Source organism: Panthera onca, chromosome A1 (assembly GCF_046562875.1).
Source record: "Panthera onca isolate mPanOnc1 chromosome A1, mPanOnc1 haplotype 2, whole genome shotgun sequence".
Classification (NCBI taxonomy): Eukaryota; Metazoa; Chordata; class Mammalia; order Carnivora; family Felidae; genus Panthera; species Panthera onca.
Window position 1 is genome coordinate 162,047,505 of NC_138339.1, and position 20,490 is coordinate 162,067,994.

At 43.6% G+C, this 20,490-nt stretch overlaps 1 protein-coding gene across 2 annotated transcripts in view; it reads right to left on the minus strand.

Annotated features, from left to right (window-relative positions):
- Positions 1–20,490, minus strand: part of MYO16 (myosin XVI) — a 611,293-nt gene that overhangs the window by 213,756 nt on the left and 377,047 nt on the right. For both annotated transcript variants that reach the window (XM_060636706.3, XM_060636705.3), the window contains exons 17-20: positions 8,954–9,065; positions 5,430–5,547; positions 4,556–4,627; positions 1,844–1,985 (exon numbers count right to left, since the gene is read on the minus strand). In XM_060636706.3, the coding sequence (XP_060492689.3) occupies positions 1,844–1,985; positions 4,556–4,627; positions 5,430–5,547; positions 8,954–9,065 (444 nt within the window). The remainder of the gene's footprint in view (positions 1–1,843; positions 1,986–4,555; positions 4,628–5,429; positions 5,548–8,953; positions 9,066–20,490) is intronic.

The following is a 20,490-nucleotide window of genomic DNA, read 5'->3' on the forward strand; positions in this document are numbered from 1 at the left end:
TTCTCTTAATAACTTGTTACAGTACATCTTATTTACAGGGATTCTTTCTTGCAGAATTCACCAAAAAAAAAAAAATGTGGTGTGAAAGATACTCCCCCTCAGCATGAAGGGCACTCACCAACTTTAACCATGGGATACACATTTCTTATATGTTTCTGACATGATTACACATTTCCAAAAAGTGGGGGATTCATAAATAATTGAAACCTAAGTTTATCCCAGTGTTGAGACCTCTCTGAGACTTAGGAAATGGGTCTGTAAATCTACAAATCCTTAAGCTTTCCATGAATTTCAATGAGTTAGAAACACTGCAAACATAACCTTTCTTTGCAGTGTTTTGAGATTTAAATTTAGGTTTGGGTGACCCAGGGGAGAAATGAGAGGGAAAAAAATGCGAAATTTGACTCATCTGAGAATAGTATGTCTTCTAAGTTAAACTTGTAATACATTAAATCACTTCTAATTTCCCACTAATCCCAGTCTTCATTCACTTGCTTAGTAAAGAATTTTAAAAGACAGCACTAACCCCACAAATTTACATATTGACACAGCAGCAATATTCCCACTGAAAGGGAAATATTATGCTTTCCAAGGTTCGTGTGTATATATTTTTCTGTGTGTGTGTATGTAGTCAAACATCAAGACTACGTATAAGTTTTTCCAATTATATACATTTAAGGCTCTGTTAGATTTAAATGTCAAATGGAAATTTTCTAGAAGTTTCTTTGTGCAGCCGGATTGATAACATTAATTTTTTCAATGTCAATTTCAGCAGCGTTGCCAATAATTTTATACAAGATTAATTTGCAAGACTTAGCATATTAGTATCATGCTGTGAATAATCCCCATATTTAAAGGAAAATTACAAATTAACTGATAATAAATAATTACAAAACCAAGAATCCTCACCATACCAAACCGTAAGGTACAGCCACTAAAATACAGATGATAACAACCCCCACCCTGCAGTCCCACACTGTGCTGTGCACGTGCAGATCAGTGTGCGGTGGGATTTCTAAGTGTACATTTTAACGAGGACTTCGGTACCCCTTTGTCCGTGACTCTTCTGAGAGGTCCATGTTTCTTTAAGAAGCATCCATTAATACATGTTGGTTCTAGTGTTTTCCAAGAAACCGCTAAAGGCAGCAATTTTTAGAAAACTGGTGGAGAACTCTATATGGGCAACAAAGACATTCTCAAGGGGTTTCATTCAAAGACGAGCACACGTGTGAATTCTGCTTTCAATGCTGCTCAAAGTCATTGTAAGTGACAAGAATATTAACCAAGTATGCCATGGATGACTATAATTTTTAGACCATAAATAGTTCTGAAAAGCTACCGCTTACGGGCGAGTAAGGCTATGAGTCAAAATGATAACCAGAGAGACGTTTCGTCAAATAATCCACAAAGTGAAGAAAATAGGAAGCATCACTAATCTGAAACACATCATCTAACTGGTCCTAAGACAGACAGGAACTCCTCAACAAATGTAAGTGCTTTATATATTCCTTAACAATATTCTTGCCAGATTTATCTTTTTTTTTTTTTACATTTCTCGTGCTCAAAAGGCCATAATATACCTTCAGTCCAGAGAGAATGCATTTGTATCTCCATGCATGAGATATGATTTGATTAATTCATCAATGGGTGCCAGTCCGGGGAGAGGGTTTAAATCTCTAAGAAAGAGTCAATAAAACCCTTTAGGTAAAGTCACTTGTTCAAACGAAATGTTTTAATGATAGTGTAACTTGGGTGTCATGCTGGGTTACAAAGCATCTGTAAGAGGGGAGCCTTTTAAGTCGGCTCAGGACTAAGAGTGCAGACCTGTGTCCGTCCATCCTACCTGCTGTGCTCCTCTTGGCTCTGGAGGCAACAGTTCATGGTATTCACCAAAAAGCTAAACAAACGACCGAACAGGGATTTGGCCAAGAGATCTCGGTAAAATTCAGCCATCTGTACTGTGTGTCGTCGAATGATGGTGTCTCCTAGGACAGCAGAAAGGAGAGGAGAGAGAAGAACGAGGTTCCCCTCATTTAGAAGCAAACAACACCGTGCATGTCACATAGCCTCACACACCAAAAGATGTTCGAAACATGTGATAACTCTAATAAATGAGGTCTCTTAAAATGTTTCCCCAAACGAGTGCCATGTACGTTGCAATCTTACTTGCTACAAACACTGAGCACAGCTTCTGACCCCCATGCAGGCTGTGTAATTTCCTTTCTGTTAGGGAACCAAGGGTTGGCAGGGCCCCTCTTAACAAGCATTCTGATAACAGCTCACTGGTTTGACTATGAATCCTCCCCAAGGCATCTGGAAACCTGGCCATCGGGGATATCAGTCCTATTTTAAATATTTTCAAAGACATGGTCCAGCTAACCACAATGCGAGTGTGGAGTTTGGGAACAAGTTTGGGCCTTCGGGCAGAAACGTTTATGTCATTCTCTAAGATGTGGGGATCCAAATCTTGAGTGATAAGGCTTTTAGAAGAGAGTAGACTAGAGAAGAAACCAAGAAAAAAAGGAATCAGTGAGGAAGATGTGGAGCTGAGACTATGATAGCTGCTGTGCTCCAGCGCAGAGAGGAGCAGGGGGTCCAGCATTCAGACCGTGTGGCTGCGGCCAGCCTGGCTAACCTGTGCCACTAGTCTGATCATGGAGTTAAGTAATAGGACGAGGGCTGTGTGAAATGACACCCGAGAGTTTGATCGGTGGAGATGCAGACTCAGGAGGAGAGCTGCTTCTGAGATAGGCTGAGATAAAAGGAAAAAAAGGGAGGGGTGCCCTGGGTGGCTCAGTTGGTTAAGCGTCCGACTTCGGCTCAGGTCATGATCTCACAGTTGGTGAGTTCAAGCCCCGCGTGAGGCTCAGCTTTCGGCGCAGAGCCTGCTTGTGCTTCTCTCTCTCCCCTTCTCTCTGCCCCTGCCCTACTCACGCTCTCTCTTTCCCTCAAAAGTAAATAAACTTTCAAAAAATTTACAAAAGAAAAAAAAAGAAACAAAACAGCAGGTAAGGAAGACTCCAGGACCTACAGGTTCAAGGCCACCAAGATCAACAAACTAAGTGGCTACGAGAGCAGGTGTGCCCTTGCTGATATCATAGAATTAAGGTCCCTGGAGTCAACATGATGGAGGGTGCTGGAAGGTGAGTAAGGACAGGAGGACAGTGTAAGCAGAAAAACCTGCCTGTAGTAAATTCTAGATATTAGTGGTGAGTTCAAGTTTTCTTTAGAAAGTCATGAGAAATGATGAATTTGGAGAAGTGCCAGAAACTTAATATAATTGGATGCAAGGGCTGGTACAAAATGGCTCAGAATACAGCCTAAGTTTGGTGGGCCCGAATCATAAAGGCCTCCTGGGCCAACCCAAAGAGATGAGGTTCGCTCTGGAAGGCCTGGGAGCATCTTTGAAGGGCTGATGTCCACGGATGAAAATCCTACTTGCAGAATATGATTCAGAAAGACTATTCCTGAAGCAGTGTGGAAGGAAGCCAAATGAGATGAGACCAGACAAAAGATGAGAGACAATGCCATTCGGTGATCAAGGGAAGGAATGATATATTGAGGCAGCGGTGATAGAAATAAAGAGAAGGCAATGAGAACAGGAGGTATTTGTGGAGTAGAGCCGGCTTGTGTCTGGTCTAGTCGGTGGAGGAGGAGAAGGAAGAGGTAACTGAGTGGACAATGGGCAGATCCACACAGTTCCGGAACATGGGGGGAACTCTCTGAAGACAAGGCACAAATGATAAGCCACATACCTAAACACCTCCAAGGTAGGTCCAAGAGGAGAAGCAGATAAAGACAGTGGTGATTAGAGGAAAAAAAAGACCAACTGGAGGGTGAGTCCTTAAACTTCCGATACGAGGAAGGCGGGGGGGGGGGGGGTGCTGATGTACGGGGAATCACCAAAGGGCATATAGGAAGACCACTGTGTTTGCCCACTGCATAGACACACGTACGGCATGGAGATTCCCTGTGTCCACACGTGACACGTAGGCGTGACAGCACTGGGTGCTAATTCCCAACAGGCCGTTTACTAGTGATTTGACGTGCAAAGCTATTCATCCTCTTTGGATCTCAGTTTTCTCATCTGTTAAAGAAGCAAACGGCTAGGACCCCTTGGCAGCCATTTGTGAGGATTTTAAAAGTCTGGCATTTACGGTCTGTGGCACATTCCCATCAGTTTTTAAGTGTCCCATAAATGGGAGCGATGATTAGGACTTAAAACGTAGAGGGTATCGTGGCATGACATACACAAATGGTTCTGACGACTCAACTGAATAGATCCTCTTGGGCTAATGACTGGATTTGTCTAAAATGACTGACTGGATAGAAAGGTGACTGTTTCATCAGAATGGTTTCTCAAGAGCTTCACGAGCTTACAAGGCAGAGTCATAATTGCGTGAACAGATGAGTTCATAAGGCTTTCCGCGTTTGGCATTCAGTCCATGGGGGCAGTCACCGGAGGTGGGGAAAGGCAAGGCGGCATTGACTTTCCGTGCCTCCAAGATGGCCACAAACTGGACAGAATGAACGATCAGAGGAGGGTAAAGCTTACCTTTAAAATACTGGATATCCGTTGTTAAAGCAGATACCAATTCATCAGGTGACACTTGCAACAAACCAGCCACTGAAATGAAAGCCGCGTTGAAAAAAATCAAGTTAGAATGTATATATTTTTGATGGTGAGAACACCGTACTTTAGGGCCATCGTTGATAAGTTTTACATATGAGGAACTGTGGGTATTAAAGAAAACTGAACGGCCACTTTAATTATCAAAGTAAATGAGAGCAATCGCTTGGAGTTATCAAAACATTACTGAGTTGCTTGGGCTCCTGTATTAAATCACAACAGGTTTTTTTTTTGTTTCCCTCCTCGCCCTCACAGATGGCCCTGAATCGTTCTCCCAGTCCCTGGTTAAATTACTTTGATATGAGGTGAAGATACGATGTTCACTGACAATCTGTGGTTTTAAGGTATTTTGAAAAAATCTGGGAGTGACTAACAAGGCTACTTCAAAGGGGAGAGAGAGGTTTTTGGCAAGACCTCTGAAGGGAAGTAATTATATTGTTTAAAATGTGTGGTTAATAACATGCCCCCAAAATACACTGGGCGGCAGGGTGGGGGTGGAAAATATTCAGAACGACATAAATAAACCCCAGGATGCACCTAAAAATCAGCTCTGTAAACATGGTGGGAAGCCTGAGAACATAATGTGCCCACTGCTCTTCATTCCCAAAACCATTGAAAAGAAAGAACAAAGTGGATACAGCTCTTTTATGATTTTTTTTATTATTATTTTTTTTTCCTGCTCTATTCTACTCCTGAAGAAAGCCTTCTTCCCCCTGCTTTTCTGTACTGTGTCTCCATCTACTGGCCGGTCTGCAAAACTGCACACCCACAAGGTTAGAGAGAGATGTGCTCCACTGACCTTGTTCCAGAAGCTGGAGGTCAGAGACAAACGCGGAGTTGGCCTCGGTCAGAGCAGTGAATCGAATGTCTCCAATGTGCAATATTGCTGCTAGGATCACAAACAGATTCTCTACCTCCTACGCGTTTTAGAAAAACAGAAAGCGGAGAGAATTGCTTAGAAGAAAAGATAAGACAAATCCTTGAAAAACCTAATAGGTTAAAAAAAAAAAAAAATCAATGCTGTGAACTCCGTTAGTGGAGCTGGGATTTTTCAGATCCCGGGGGTCTGGCGAGAGAACTACCAACCTTCCGCTCAAAACCAAAACCTCACAATTCAGTGCACATTTTGTCTACATCAATGTCTCTGTTCCTTAAACAAAAAAAAAAGGCGGGGGGGAGGAAGTGACGTTCTGATATAAATCAACAGCTTCTTGACAAATCTCATAATGAAAACTGGATCACCGTGTTCTGAGTCTGGCTGGCTGGACCTCACCGGGGCTGTCAGATCGCCCGCATCCTCCCAGAGCTGGACGCGGAGGCGGCTTCCTTCCAGGATGCCTGCTATATGGTGCGTATCTCTCCCAGTTACCTCCCCTCTGAGATGGGCCGAGGCTATGATGACAGAACTTTTCACTCCTGCTGGAAAATTCAGGAAGGCACAATACAAATATCTATGCCTAGATTAAAAAAAATGCTAATTGTGTTTTTAAGGTATTTTGAGGAAAACAGAAAGAAATGGATGTTTGGCCAGAGCCACCTTTGAGCAGAAGGTAGAAGGAAGTAAGAGAACATTTGTTGAAAGACGGTATCTGAGAACGTGGAACTCTGCATAAAGAAAGAAATCAGACCTTAAATCTGGCTCGTGGACCGCCATTCCGTGGCAAGCATGAAAAATCAAGGGAAAGCTGTAGGCTAAAAAATACACTTCTCTAGAAGAACAAATATTTAGTATAACGACATCAATAGTAAAGCTGCGGGGCGCCTGGGTGGCTCAGTCGGTTGAGCATCCGACTTCGGCTCAGGTCATGATCTCGCGGTCCGTGAGTTCAAGCCCCGTGTCGGGCTCTGTGCTGACAGCTCAGAGCCTGGAGCCTGTTTCAGATTCTGTGTCTCCCTCTCTCTCTGACCCTCCCCCGTTCATGTTCTCTCTCTGTCTCAAAAATAAATAAATGTTAAAAAAAAAAAAAAAAAAAGAATAGTAAAGCTGGTTAGGTTCCACATTGGGCAAGTGACATAGTCTTCAAATCCTCATTTTCCTAGTCTGCAATTTCGAAATAAAGAGCTGCTGCCTGTGAAAAGTTACTAAGAATAGGTCCTATTCACTTTATAAATATAGAGGTGAACATACAGCCCTGGGGACTTCCATGAATTTCCTCCAGATCTTCTGGTTTTCACCACAAAGTATAATTCTATCATCTTAAAAGTGAGAACACGGACAAAGACGGTCTCTAAGTAATTTTTCGGGTATGATACCGTAGGATTGTGGCAATACTTAAAAATGGGCTTGGTAACCCACAAATTACAGATGACGATCTCGAGTTTTATTCAGTTATGCTCGTTACAATAACATTTTACTTCTTACGCGACCTGACAACTGCTTCCTCCCTTTTCTAATAAATCCAGTAACTTCTCAGTAGCTTTTCCAGCGCCTTGTGAGGTAGGGGCTCTGCAGATGGGGACAGGAAGGCTTTGTCCTGACCTCAAGGATCTCACAGCTCAGCAGTGGAGACATAGTGTGACAGTCGGCCACACTACGGATTACCGTGTGTGGAATCTTCTGCCCTGTGAGCAGAGGCCAGGGACGCTGCCCCGTGTCTGCCAGGACCCAACACCAATCCCCCGCCGTCCCGCTGGCCGGCGATGGCAGTGATGACAGAGGTCGCAGGTGGAGGCACCTTAAAGGACAAGTCTGGATTCAAGGACCAGAAATACCTTTCTTCTAGCCTTACTGAACATGATCTATCCTCATAAGTGCACTAAAATGTCCCCATACCAGACATCCTAAAGGATCACAGTGAAACAATTACTTTCATGTCTTTGTTAAAAGGCACACATTTCTTTCACCAAAGAGGCTGTTAAATTCTCTCTTAGCTACCTCAGGTGGAAAGCACATTTTGGTTGCCCTTCCTTTGAGAATCAATCATGGATTTTTAAAGCCCTGTTTCCAGGCAACGGGCACTTTGGTAGAATGGTTCCTTACCCACCTGTCTATGCCAGTTTCCTATAAGGAAGCAGACATTTTAGGCACAGAAGAAGGGGAAAAAATAACCTAAAAGTACAACTGTAGCAAGTCCAAGGACAGAAACCTGCAAATAGGTTAGGACTTGCTAAAAGAAATATACAGATCATAAAATTAGGAAAAAACAAAAAACAAAAAAGAGCAACAAAAAGATACCATATGATTTATGTTGCTAGAATTCCCATCTCTGAAAGGGGCAAGGGTGAAGTGGCCAGAGCTGTTTCATTTAGGGAGAGTCCCCATTTCCTTATCCCTCCCTCCCCACCCCTTCCTAGACCTCCGTGCCCTGTGGGCTGTGTCTATGTGGACTAGGGTGAAAAAGAAAAGAAGCAAAGACCCAAAGCCATCAACTTACTGCCCTAAGAAAAAGGACATATTTAAATCTATGACTAAATCTGGGTTTGGCCACTCCAAAGTTACCCATGCAATCTTACATTCCTTGCTAGTGAGGAAGTCCCCATAATTCAAAATTACACCAAACTGAACGAGGAGGGAACAGCTACTGTGTAAGGGAAAGACAACTTTGAGGGAATTTTGAGGGCACTCCAGGCTTAGCTCGTTTCACATCTCTTGTCCAGGAGACCTGTGGTGTCCAATTCGGTAACCACTGACCACACAGGCTACTTAAATTTAAATGAATTAAAACCAAGAAAAATTAAAAATCCGTTTCCTCATTCACACTAGCCACATTTCAAATGCCCACTAGCCACACATGCACCTGCCATATATTGTGAAGCACAGATCGAGAACATTTCCATGACTACAGAAATTTCTACTGTAGAGTGGCGGTTTGAACCTTTTAAATTGTATTTTTCAGCTTCATAATACCTGCAGGTGTAACTCTTTAAGAATAAGAACAAGCTTTACTTGCACAGAAAACTTTAATGAGAGATTAGGTTACTTTTCAAAGTGATTCTTAGTAGCAAACAGTTCCTTGCCTTTGTTTTCTCTAGAACTGGTCAATGCAAAGTTCTTTGATCTGTTTTGCTCTCAGGGTTCATCTGGTCAAAGGTCTCCTTGACCACCTTCTTGAAAACAGACGCTCCTCCTCTATTTGTCTAAACAGTACCTATGACCCTGGACCCCTCGTTCATGTCTACCCGCCCCCCCCCCCCCCCCCCCCCCGCCGACGAGAATGTGCATTCTAGGAGGCACAGACTGAGTTCTGTCCTCTGCTGAATCATGAGTATTTGCAACAATATCCGGAATATAATAGGGACTCAGTAAATGTTTTTGAATGAAAGACTTGTGTAAATTAGGACAAGGTTGGTTTTCTCAGTGAAATATTTTATGATACGACTCACCATGTTACTGAAGCCAACTACATTCAAGGCTTGTTTCAAAAGAGCAAATTTCTCCCTGTTCACAGAATGCTCTGCTGTTGATACGTCTTCTGGTAGGGACTGGTTCAAATACCTGTTAGGATAAAAAAAGCACACAGCCTTATAGCTTGGCTTGTGGTCAAACTCCAGTGGTTAAAAGTCACTTCCGCCATATTTGGTCTCCAGAATAATAGAAGTCACCTGGACGTTGCGTGCCCTGTGTTTACAAGGCTTTGATACATAATAGCACATGATGTTTCAGGAAGGAAAAAAAAAGTTCTTGCTGTACCAGAACCTATTTACACTGTTTTACTTGGTTCTCACCTTACCTGCACCCTTCCTACCAAAAGGAGAAGGTCACAGGTGTTTTAGGCATTTCATATAGAAATCTGGTGGGTCCTATCACATGCTTTGTAATACTTTTATTAAAGATTTTTAATTTCGAGTAATTTATTATTTCTTCTGGCCAATATCCTTTAATCATGCAGTGGCTGAGTAATTTGTTGATTTATTGCTCTCATGCAACAAACACATAGGGATCATTTCCCAAATACACAGCTGCGGGGGATATAGGTATAAAGGACACGTATAAAGTTAAAGGGCTCATCCCTGGCCACTCAGCAACAACAAAAGCAAATGTATCCCTGTGCTCAGGAAAGAGAGAATATAATATACAATATACAGTATGCAAGCAGAATAATGGAGCTGAACAAGAGGTGTTTGTAAGTGTTCAGAAAAAGGACGGAACCCAGAGTGGATAAAAGTCTACAAGACAGGAAGAGGCTTCCTTTCCAAGAGCCAATACCTGAATAAGAATTTTCCAAGCAAATCCAGGACTTAAGGGTGCCCCTGGAATACTCAGCAACATGTACACAGGTACCCAGCGTTGACTGTGCCTGTGGTGTATACAGGAGCTCAGGTATGTTGGCAAAATGGTAGCCACGGGTGAGAGAAGCAGAAATTGGTGAGGTTGGAGAAGTAGTCAGAGTTTTGTCTCTCTTGCAAAAGAGCTTCCCTTAGGTCTTAGAAATGATGGGCAGTCCTAAACGTCTTAAAACGAAGAAATGGCACGATCAGATCAGTGTTTGAAAAAGTGTTCTGACAGCCCAGGAAAGATTACCTGGAAAGGGCAAGGGTGCTGGGTGATCCAGGGAGACCAGCAGTGGTGAAGAGGAGGGGAGACAGGTGCCCTGGAGGCAGGACTGGCAGGATGAAGGGACAGACTGGAGACAGAGGAAAGAGAAGAGAGAGGCATTAACGAGGTTTTGCAAGATTATGTCTCAGGAAACAGGGTAGAGTGTGAGCTCATTGAACCAGAGTGTTCTCAGCAAGAAGGATATGTTTTTGAGAAAGTCTTATATTTTATATTGGTCAGGTTGACTTTGAACACCTTGTTGAGATTCCAGTAGGATTCCGAAAAATAATTGGCTGTAAGGATCTGACATTCAGAAGAGACTAGAAAATAAGATCTGGAAGTCATCAACATGCAGATGACCAAACCCTTGTGACTGGATGAGCTCACCCCAAAGAAGATGCTAACATTTTCGGGATGAAGAAAGAACTGAATGTTCAGGAAGGGAGTAGGAAAATTAAAACAAGCCAGAGCCGTCCAAACAAAAGGGTAACATTTTCAAGAATGATTGATAGTGACAGAAAAGAGACCGTAGACACAAGGAAATGGGTGGTGGTGTGGGGAAAGACACAGACTGCTGTTGATGGTGGGGCTGTGAAGACTTCTCTTCCCTCAGTGCTAGCTCTGAAGCATGCAAGTGAGGGAGTCCAGCCTCCTGGGGTGGGGACTGGGAGAGCCTTCAGAAGATTTCCATGCTGAGTTGGAAGCCCACAGAAGATCTTGGATGGAAGGCTGACAGAAAGGGAGGTGTAGGGGGTCTGAAGAGCAGAAAGTTGCTAGAAGAGGGGCGCCTGGGTGGCTCAGTCAGTTGAGCATCCGACTCCGGGTTTTGGCTCTGGTCATGATCTCACGGTCATGAGATCGAGCCCCAGATTGGGCTCTACTCTGATGGAGTTGGCTTGGGGTTCTCTCTCTCCCTCTTTTTCTGTCTCTCTCTCTCCCTCCCTCCCTCTCTCTCTCTCTCTCTCTCTCTCAACATAAATACATAAAAACATTAAAAATAAAGTTGCTTCTTAGAAGGGAAGAGGGTTTGGGAATGCAGCACGGTGGAGGGCATGCCTTCCACCACAGAAGGGACACGGCCTCTCGATATGCCAGCTGAGGTGACAAATATGGGTCCAAAGGCTGCTGGCGTCTCAGAGCAGCAAAGAAACCAGCGCTTTGAGGCTTCAGTGTTTCGAGGAAAGGAAGAGGTTGGGTCTAGATGACTAGGCGCCACTGGCTGGTGGAAGCTGTAAGAATCTGAGGTATTTGCTGTGGAGACAGACATGACTGCCAAGCTGGGAGGCCCCGGAAGCCGAGTGGACGCTGTGCCGGGCCCGGAGGGAGCTGGAGCCCAGCTCACGTGGTGCACGCCCCTTCTCCAGGGGTCTCCTCCGCTGTCTGACCTGGGATGGCTGGGTTGGGGCTGGGGCAGTAGAACAAAAGGTCAAGGTCAAGGTCATCAATACTAGTGAGGAATTGGGTGGGATGGTCAGTCATTTTACCCAAAATGTGCAAAACTTTAGTGACTATAAAGGCTTGATTAAAGATAGGAAATTGCAACCACTGTCGACTCCTCTGGTTCCCACCACAGTTTTCCATCCATCTTCCTGATGCCCTCTTTTCTCTCCCACTTACTGGTTGATCATCACAGAGGCTACTACTCCACTGTTCCATAAAAGAGACCAATGAACCTCCTTCAGAGGACTATGGGCTCCTGCTGACATTATAGAGTCAAATGTGTGAAATAACACCATTTTAAAATTCTTAAAAAATAATCAGTTAACAAGCCCTACCTATGGGCATTTCAATATTTCTTTAAGCCACCCTATCCCCCATTTTTCGTGTCCTTATGGTAGAGAATTTACAGCGGCTAAGACCTGCTCCGTGAAGCAGTGAGAAGAACCAGCATTTTCACTTCTGCTGAATTCTGGATGGAGGAAGCCAAGTGAAATTAATCTTAGTAGTTGCAGACTGGGCTGTTAAGAATGCAATGGTCCAGGAGAAACTCAATCAAAATCGGATTGTAGAGGACAGTTTGCCTGATGGAGGAATGATGCTTTAAGTTCGGTTGTATGTTCCTCTGTGGCTTGAAAACTTGATGGCATGAAAATGACCAAAAGAAAACTAGAACTCAGTGTCTTCTATATGACTTCAAAATTTCTCCCACTATTCAATCATGTCCAGGATGATTTCACCAGAAATATAGTTCTTAGCTGTTTACAAAACTGTATCTTAAAATGGAAAAGTACAGGGTGGCTCAGTCGGTTGAGTGTCCAACTCTTGATTTCGACTCAGGTCATGATCTCAGAGTTCATGGGATGGAGCCCCACATAGGGCTCTGCACTCACAGCACAGAGCTTGCTTGGCATTCTCTATCCTTCGCACTATGCCCCTCCCCCACCCTCTCTCTCTCTCACACACACACACACACACTCTCTCTCTCTCTCTTTCTCAAAATAAATAAACTTTATTTTTTAAAGTTTATTTATTTTGAAAGAGAGCTCAAGCATGAGTAGGGGAGGGGCAGAGAGAGAGGGAGAGACAGAATCTTCTGTCAGCACAGAGCCTGATACGGGGCTCAAACCCACAAACCATGGGATCATGACCTGAGCCTAAATCAAGAGTTGGACGCTCAACCGACTGAGCCACTGAGGCGCCCCTCGAAATAAATATACTTTAAAAGATTAAATAAAATAAAACGGAAATGTCACTATCAGAAAAAAATTAAGGTTTATTTTTTGAAGATTAAAAGTACTCACCTTCCCTTTGACATGATTTGTTAATGAAACCACACACAAGCAAAGAGAAATACTTGAAAAATACGTCCAGGAATATATTACAACCAAGAATCTGGAGGTTTAGAATCAACTCTTATTTGACCCTTTATGATAACATTTTTTTTTAAGTTTTTGTTTATTTATTTTGAGAGACAAAGAGAGAGGAGGTGGGGAGGGGCAGCTCCTTCACACTGTCAACACAGAGCCCGATGTGGCACGCCATGAAAGCGTCTGATTCAACTTTTTATGCTCGGACTCCAGGCACGATATGTGTGTGCACACGCACACATCTGTTTGACACACATGTGCACACGCCTAAACCATATTTGACTTTAATTTATGAAACGTCATGAATACATACGAAAACTCTGTAATCATGAGAACACATTTAGCTCTCAATAGGACTGCAGATAATTCTACTAACAGTCCCGCAGAAAGGCAAATGACTAAATGAGGCCAAGTTAGAGGTTACACATCTTGAGTAACACTCTATGCTAGTTCCACTGTTCAATGGTGGGGGAAAGAAGTGAAAAGACATATTAAACAAGGGAGATGAGGGAAAACAGGAAAAGATTACCCTTATTTTTACCATGTGTTTAAATGTGGATTATTTAGTAGATAACTCCATTGTCTCTGAACCTGGTAGGGACAAGCTGATTTAGCAGGTCAGTTATGTCCAAAAGTATATTAAGTTATATGGCAGGCAAGTTGTATCCAGCCTGATTTCTGGAAATAGCAGAAATATCCCGCCAAGGAACAGATCAAGGCACCAAGTTTTTCTGAAGATGCACTTCCTCAGAAAAGTCTGTCTTTACTAAATGCACTTAGGTTTCATTAACAACAAAAGGACAAAAGCACTGCGGAAATTAGGTAGTCCCATTTTGTGGAAATTTTGAAAACACTGTTATCAACTATAGGAGGTGATATTTTTCAATGACTTTAGATCCTTGATCATAGGTGTTGTCTGAATTGGTAACTACAAGGAGACTTGTGAACTACTGCTTCTCAGCAGACCTTGACTCTGCCACTGTCCCTATTCATTTCTTCCCCCCAAATTTCTTTTAAATGTTTGAGAGAGTGAGAGAGAGCGAGAGCACTCAAGTGAGAGGAGCGACAGAGAAAGAGGGAGAAAGAGAATCCCAAGCAGGCTCTGAGCTAATCAGCCCAGAGCCCAAAGCGAGGCTCGATTCCACACACCAGGAGATCATGACCCCAGACACAATCAAGAGCTGGGCGCTTAACCAACAGAACCACCCAGGCGCCCCCCTTCTCTCCGAATTTTAATAGCTAGTTAAGCGTGGCCAATCCTTCTCAAGGCAAATTCTAGGAAAACTAACTTTCTAGGTTCCTCATTGACGAATCATACAAAAGTCCTAATTGGTGTGAAATGTGTTACTTGATAATGTTCCATTAAACAGGACTTTAAAAGTAGGTCAGGTACCATATGTTTTCACTGTTATGTGGATGCTGAGAAACTTAACAGGAACTCATGGGGGCGGGGAAGGAAAAAAAAAAAGAGGTTAGAGAGGGAGAGAACCAAAGCATAAGAGACTCTTAAAAACTGAGAACAAACTGAGGGCTGATGGGGGCTGGGAGGGAGGAGAGGGTGGGTGATGGGTATTGAAGAGGGCATCTTTTGGGATGAGCACTGGGTGTTGTATGGAAACAACAATAAATTTCATATATTTAAAAAAATAAATTAAAAAAAATAATAAAAGTAGGTCAGGACAGAGAAGCAAGCAACCCCAGTTCTTGTCTTCACAAAGCTCAGCATCCAGACCCCAACGCCATTGCGTGCTCCATAACTGCCACGACCGATACGCAATTTTACTTTCCCTTGGATAACTTTAAATCACGAAGATGTATTTTTTTCTCTCTCCACTAGTTTAATAGCCTCAGGAAAACAAAGTGGAAAGACAGAGGGAGAGATGGCAGATTGGAGGTATATTTTCTCTCTCTTTTTTTGTTTGTTTCATATTCTCCAGTTTTCCAAGAATCAATGGCTGTTACGTGTCACCAGGAAAAAATATCTCTATAAAACCATGAATTAAAAAAAAAGGAGCATAATTCTGTAGGGATTCATCTGGTTTGTTGTGTATATCAATAATTTGCTTCATTTTATTGCTGAGTAGTATTCCACAGTATGAATGTACCACAGTCTGCCAGACCAGTTGGTCATTTGAGGAAAATCCAGGTTGTTTCTAGTTTGGAACTATTATGAATAAAGCTGCAATGAACATTCCCATGCAGGTTTTGGGGTAAATGTAAGTCTTTGTTTTTCTAGGCTAAATGCCAACGAGTCCAAGAGCTCAGTCATAGGGTAGTTTCGTCTTTAGACTTACAGGAGAGTGTCAACGGCATCGCTCTGACACGGAGACCACGAATTCAAGGTGGTGGTGACGTGATCTGAATATCAAATACAAACAGTGACTGTTTGCAAACAACCCACCATGGAATTTCAAGGGCCTGTGTCCCCGCTCTGGGACCCGGTACCTCCTGTCTCCCGCTGGTGCCAGGCACATTAAAATAGCAAATGTGCAACTCGTAAATGAAAGCATTCTGGAGATGCCATGCAGGGCATAGTGATCACGGAACTTCAAAACTTCACAGTTGATAAGAGACTAGATGTTAATTGTTTTCACCCCAGAAAAGAAATACGTAGATGACAGAACACAGGTATTACTATATAATATATATAACGTATATGTTACATACATATATATGGACATGTACACATATGTACATGTATACATACATATATTTGTATGTACGTAATATATACATTACATACGTTATACAGTAATATGTAGTACCATATATATTTAATATATATGTATACACATACAGTACATATATACATATACACATACATACACACACACACGTATCAAACCAACACTTGGTACACCTTAAACTTACACAACGTTATATGTCAATCATATCTCAATATAAATTTAACAAACTAACTAACAAACAAAACACAGCTGTCCTGCCAGTGCTCCACCATTCCTTGACACAAAATAACTCTGTGGCTGCATGTGTCCCCAGGATACACTGGGAGGGAAGACTCGAATACAAATAAAAGATATTACTACTTAAAGCCACATGCAAAGATATTGCTACCTAAAGCCACGTGCACAGCCCATTCACCAAGTCAGAAGCTCACAGACTACAAACATGATGTTTTGCTCAGGGTTTTATCTGCCCCTTAAATACAAAAGAACAATGTCTTCTCTATTGTAGGCAGAGCTGCTTTTTACTTGGGGATGTTTAATAAGTAAACAGAAACCAGGTAAGGCAAAAGCAAATACTTGGCATCAGCACAGACAACACTGCTTACGAGGTTTTTTTTTTTCTCTTTTTTAATTTTTTTAATGTTTATTTATTGACAGAGAGAGAGGGAGGGAGAGAGGGAGCGGAGACTGAACAGGGGAGGGGCAGAGAGAGAGAGGGAGACACAGACTCTGAAGCAGGCTCTAGGCTCCGAGCTGTCAGCACAGAGCCTGACGCGGGGCTCGAACACACGGACCGTGAGATCATGACCTGAGCCAAAGTCAACGCTCAACTGACTGAACCCCCAGGCACCCCCTGTTTACTAGTTTTCTAGTGAAGGTTGTAAACAACACCTTCTTGCCCACACACCCCCACCTTGCTCCTAAAAAGGAAATTCTTTTCTTTATTATTTCTAAGCTATCTGGAAAGTATTAATGAATTTTAAATCCCACCCCCCCCCTTCAACGGGATATGAATAAAGTTTTTATTAACCACAGGTTCGGACACATAAATCTCCAGCAATGAAAATATTAATATATTAGCCTCAAACTATTTTGTTTGGAAAGAGGAAACCCTGGCCAGTGGTCTTCAGGAAAAAAACAGAATCCATTTAATAAATTATGTATTCAGAAAGACTCTGGGTCTTGTGACATTCCCAGAATAGTTTGCCCATATTTTTCTAATCAGTCAGAGTATTTCTTCAAAACATCTGGTGAAACAAATTCTCAACTCTTACCATCTTTCAAATAGTGAATGCTTATGGGTCATCTCACTTGTTTCTTGAAACCATCTAATTCGAAGAGCTGGGGGTGGAGACCCTAGAACAGAGCGGCCCCACCTCTTGCACAAAGCCTCAGGGCCAGTGTCTGGGGGGCCCGAGCCCCAGTGTGCAGCCAGTCCCCCAGCCTTGTGACCAGCACGGGCCCTTCTGCCAGAGGAGGGGGGGTCTTTCCTTTGCCCTGAAGCCCTCACAGAGAACCATCAATATTAAAATGGTGAGATGAGGGGGGCGCCTGGGTGGCTCGGTCCGTTGAGCGTCTGACATCGGCTCCAGTCGTGCTATCACGGTTCGTGAGATTGAGTCCTGCATCGGGTTCTGTGCTGACAGCTCAGAGCCTGGAGCCTGCTTCGGATTCTGTGTCTCCCTCTCTCTCTGCCCCTCCCCTGCTCATATTCTGTCTCCCTCTCTGTGTCAAAAATAAATAAATATTTTTTAAAAATTAAAAAAATGTGAGATGGGGAGAGACAGAAGTTGCTGCTCAGAACATGGGCTTGGTCTGGCCTTCACGAATGGCCAAGGGGCTGCATCTGTGGGGGGTGGAGGAGGGGCTCTCTGCGGTTCATGTCGTCTCCCCCGACCCCAGCCTGCCCAGGATGGCCCCAGCCGCACAGGAGGGCAGTGCAGAGATCTATATAAATACACAAATATGCTTCGGGCAAGGCTGAACGGGCGCTGAGATCCCCCTCAGGGAAAAATGGTCATGGAAAAGCACTGCGCAAGGTCATGGCCATGACGCTGTTGTGCAGGACCCAGTGCACCATAACCCTGGGTTTGAAACACTGACCAGGTAGCATCTGCAGTGACACTCCTCTCACATGTCAGTGTGACAGAACGTGCGACGCAGACACGTTATCGTTGAGCAACACGCTTGTTCGGGGTCTCCACGGGGACCTACCCGCGAACTTGCCTCAAGTGTTCCCTCGGTGCTAACTCCGTGAGAGCATCCTGCTGACCATGGCTCACAAACACATCAAGCAACCACTTCAGACTTCGTAGATCCAACAGGGAGTTCTGCTTTCCTCTCAAATGAATTACAGGAAAACCCAGGATCGCCAGCAACTTGTTCTGTGAGGCTTCCACAAGATGAGCAAATGTCTCTAATACATTGTGACTTGATACATGAGCGATGTCTTGCAATACGAGTCGTACGTGATGCTGAAAGTCACATGATCACAACTGAGCCTATGGTTCTCCTCTCTCTCTCTCTCTCTCTCTCTCTGCAGGATTGTGGGTGATCATCTCACATGCTTGGATGCTCGGTCTCAGGTCACAGTGTTTGGCAGAAATCCGTGATTTTTCAGGACGTTGGAGGGTGCCCCCAACTGGCACTGGTGTATTTTTTGTCACTTCAGAGCACCCAGGGACAGTCCTTTGCTTTTCCAGACAAGAGTGAGCTAAGAATGCTTTGCTCCATTCTAGGTCATTGGATAGGTGCCTTGTTAAACTTGCACAAAAAGAAAGATTCCATGGAGTCAATACATAGCAGTGATTCCATTAGTGATCCTGAAAGCCTCCCTACACAATAACCCTCCTCTCTCTTGTCTCCCTCGCACCAGCCGTAAGGGTTTTCAAAGGGAAGTTCAGCTTAATTTGTTTATTTTTCTTTATATTTTGTACTTTCTTTATTATTTCGTATTATATAACAGTATTGTAATCATTTTCATATGAATATTTTTGGATTGAACGAATCATCTGAGTTTCTATTATTCCTTACGGGGAAATTCGCTTTGATATGCAAGTGCTTTGGATTACAAGTGTGTTTCTGAAATGAATTACACTCACAAACCAAGGTTTTATTGTACTTCTTTTATATATATATATATATTTTTTTTTTTTAATTTTAATATTTATTTTTGAGAGAGAGAGAGACAGAGCACAATTGGGGGAAGGTCAAAGAGAGAAGGAGACACAGAATCCGAAGCAAGCTCCAGGCCCCGAGCTGTCAGCACTGAGCCTGACACGGGACTCAAACCCATGGACTGTCAGATCATGACCTGAGCCAAAGCTGGACACTTAAGCAACTGAGCCACCCAGGCACCCCTACTGTACTTCTGTTACCCACCCTAATTCAGTCTCCCAGGCTGACGGATAAGAATATTTGCAACATTCAAACTTCTTTCTCCTCCTATACTGTATAGAACTTCCCTTAGCCAGGTTGATTCTTCATGCACCGTGAATCCAACAGGAGGACCTCCATGTTCCCTGTTCCCCACAGCCGTCAGTCTCTCAATGGACACCCAGGGACTGTAGTGTTCTCTGTCTCCCTCTGTTCAAATCTCCCCAAACACTACAGAAGCTGGTCTCCTGGAATCCATGCCTGCTCACCCCCAACCTAGTTTCTGCACTAAAGGCAAAGTTCTCTTTTCAGAATGTAAATTTAGTGAATGCACTTCCCAAGTCCAAACCTTAAATCCTTCCCATTGCTCTTATTTTTTTAATGTTCATTTATTTTTGAAAGAGAGAGAGAGAGAATGAGCAGAAGAGGGGCAGAGAGAGGGAGACACAGAATCCGAAGCAGGCTCCAGGCCCTGAGCTGTCAGCACAGAGCCCAACATGGCGCTTGAACCCATGAACTGTGAGGTCGTGACCTGAGCCGAAGTCGGACGCTTTACCGACTGAGCCCCGCGGCGCCCCTTTCCATTGCTCTTAAAACACGAATTCCCTAGCGTGGTTCCCAAAGGCCCACCCCATCGGATGCCATCCGTTCCCCAAGCCTCTTCATACCCTCTGAGCTCTTGCTGCATGGAACTTCCTTTGGTCCCTCAGACAGACCTAAGTCTAGTCCACCTCTGGGCCCTCACTCATCCTGCTTTCTCCACTGGGAACATAACCCACACATACTCCCCATGGAACATTCTGGATGAATTCTATTGCTCTTGGCAACCCACTTTCTCTGGGAAGTCTTGTAGGTTTGGATGTCCTCTGTACGAACTCCCCAAAACTGTGTGTTTCCTCCACAAGAGTGCTTTATCAGACTCCTATCAAAATTGCCTGGACATGTATCCCCATAACAAAGCAAGACGGGCCTTGACAAGTAGTTTTCATTCTGGATCAAAGAGAATGAGTGTGTGTCCAAGCCTCTATCTGATTCATCTTCCCAATGTGTACAGCCATCTAATCACTGTCCTACTCATAAACATTTCACCCAAACAATAAATTCTCTTACATGTTTTGCAAGACTCCCCACAACACGGCTCTTCCCCATCAAACTATTCTTATTTGGTTGTAGTCTGCACATGTCATTGCCCTCCCCGCTGTGGCTGCCACCATGTGACTTCATATTGACCCCTGTTCTTTCTCACTCTCTCACCAGGATTCTCTTCCTGACCAGCCAGACCTGGCACCAGACCAGAAGCAGCTCTCCTGGGTCTCCAGCTTGTGGGTGTAGATCTCGGGACTTCTCAGCCTCCATCATGTGAGTCAATTCTGTAAATGCACATGTACATGCATATGTATATGTATACCACGAATATGTATATGTATGTGTATGTGTATATGTATATGTATATGTATGTGTATATATGTGTGTATATGCATGTGTATGCATATGCATATGTATGTATATGTGTAT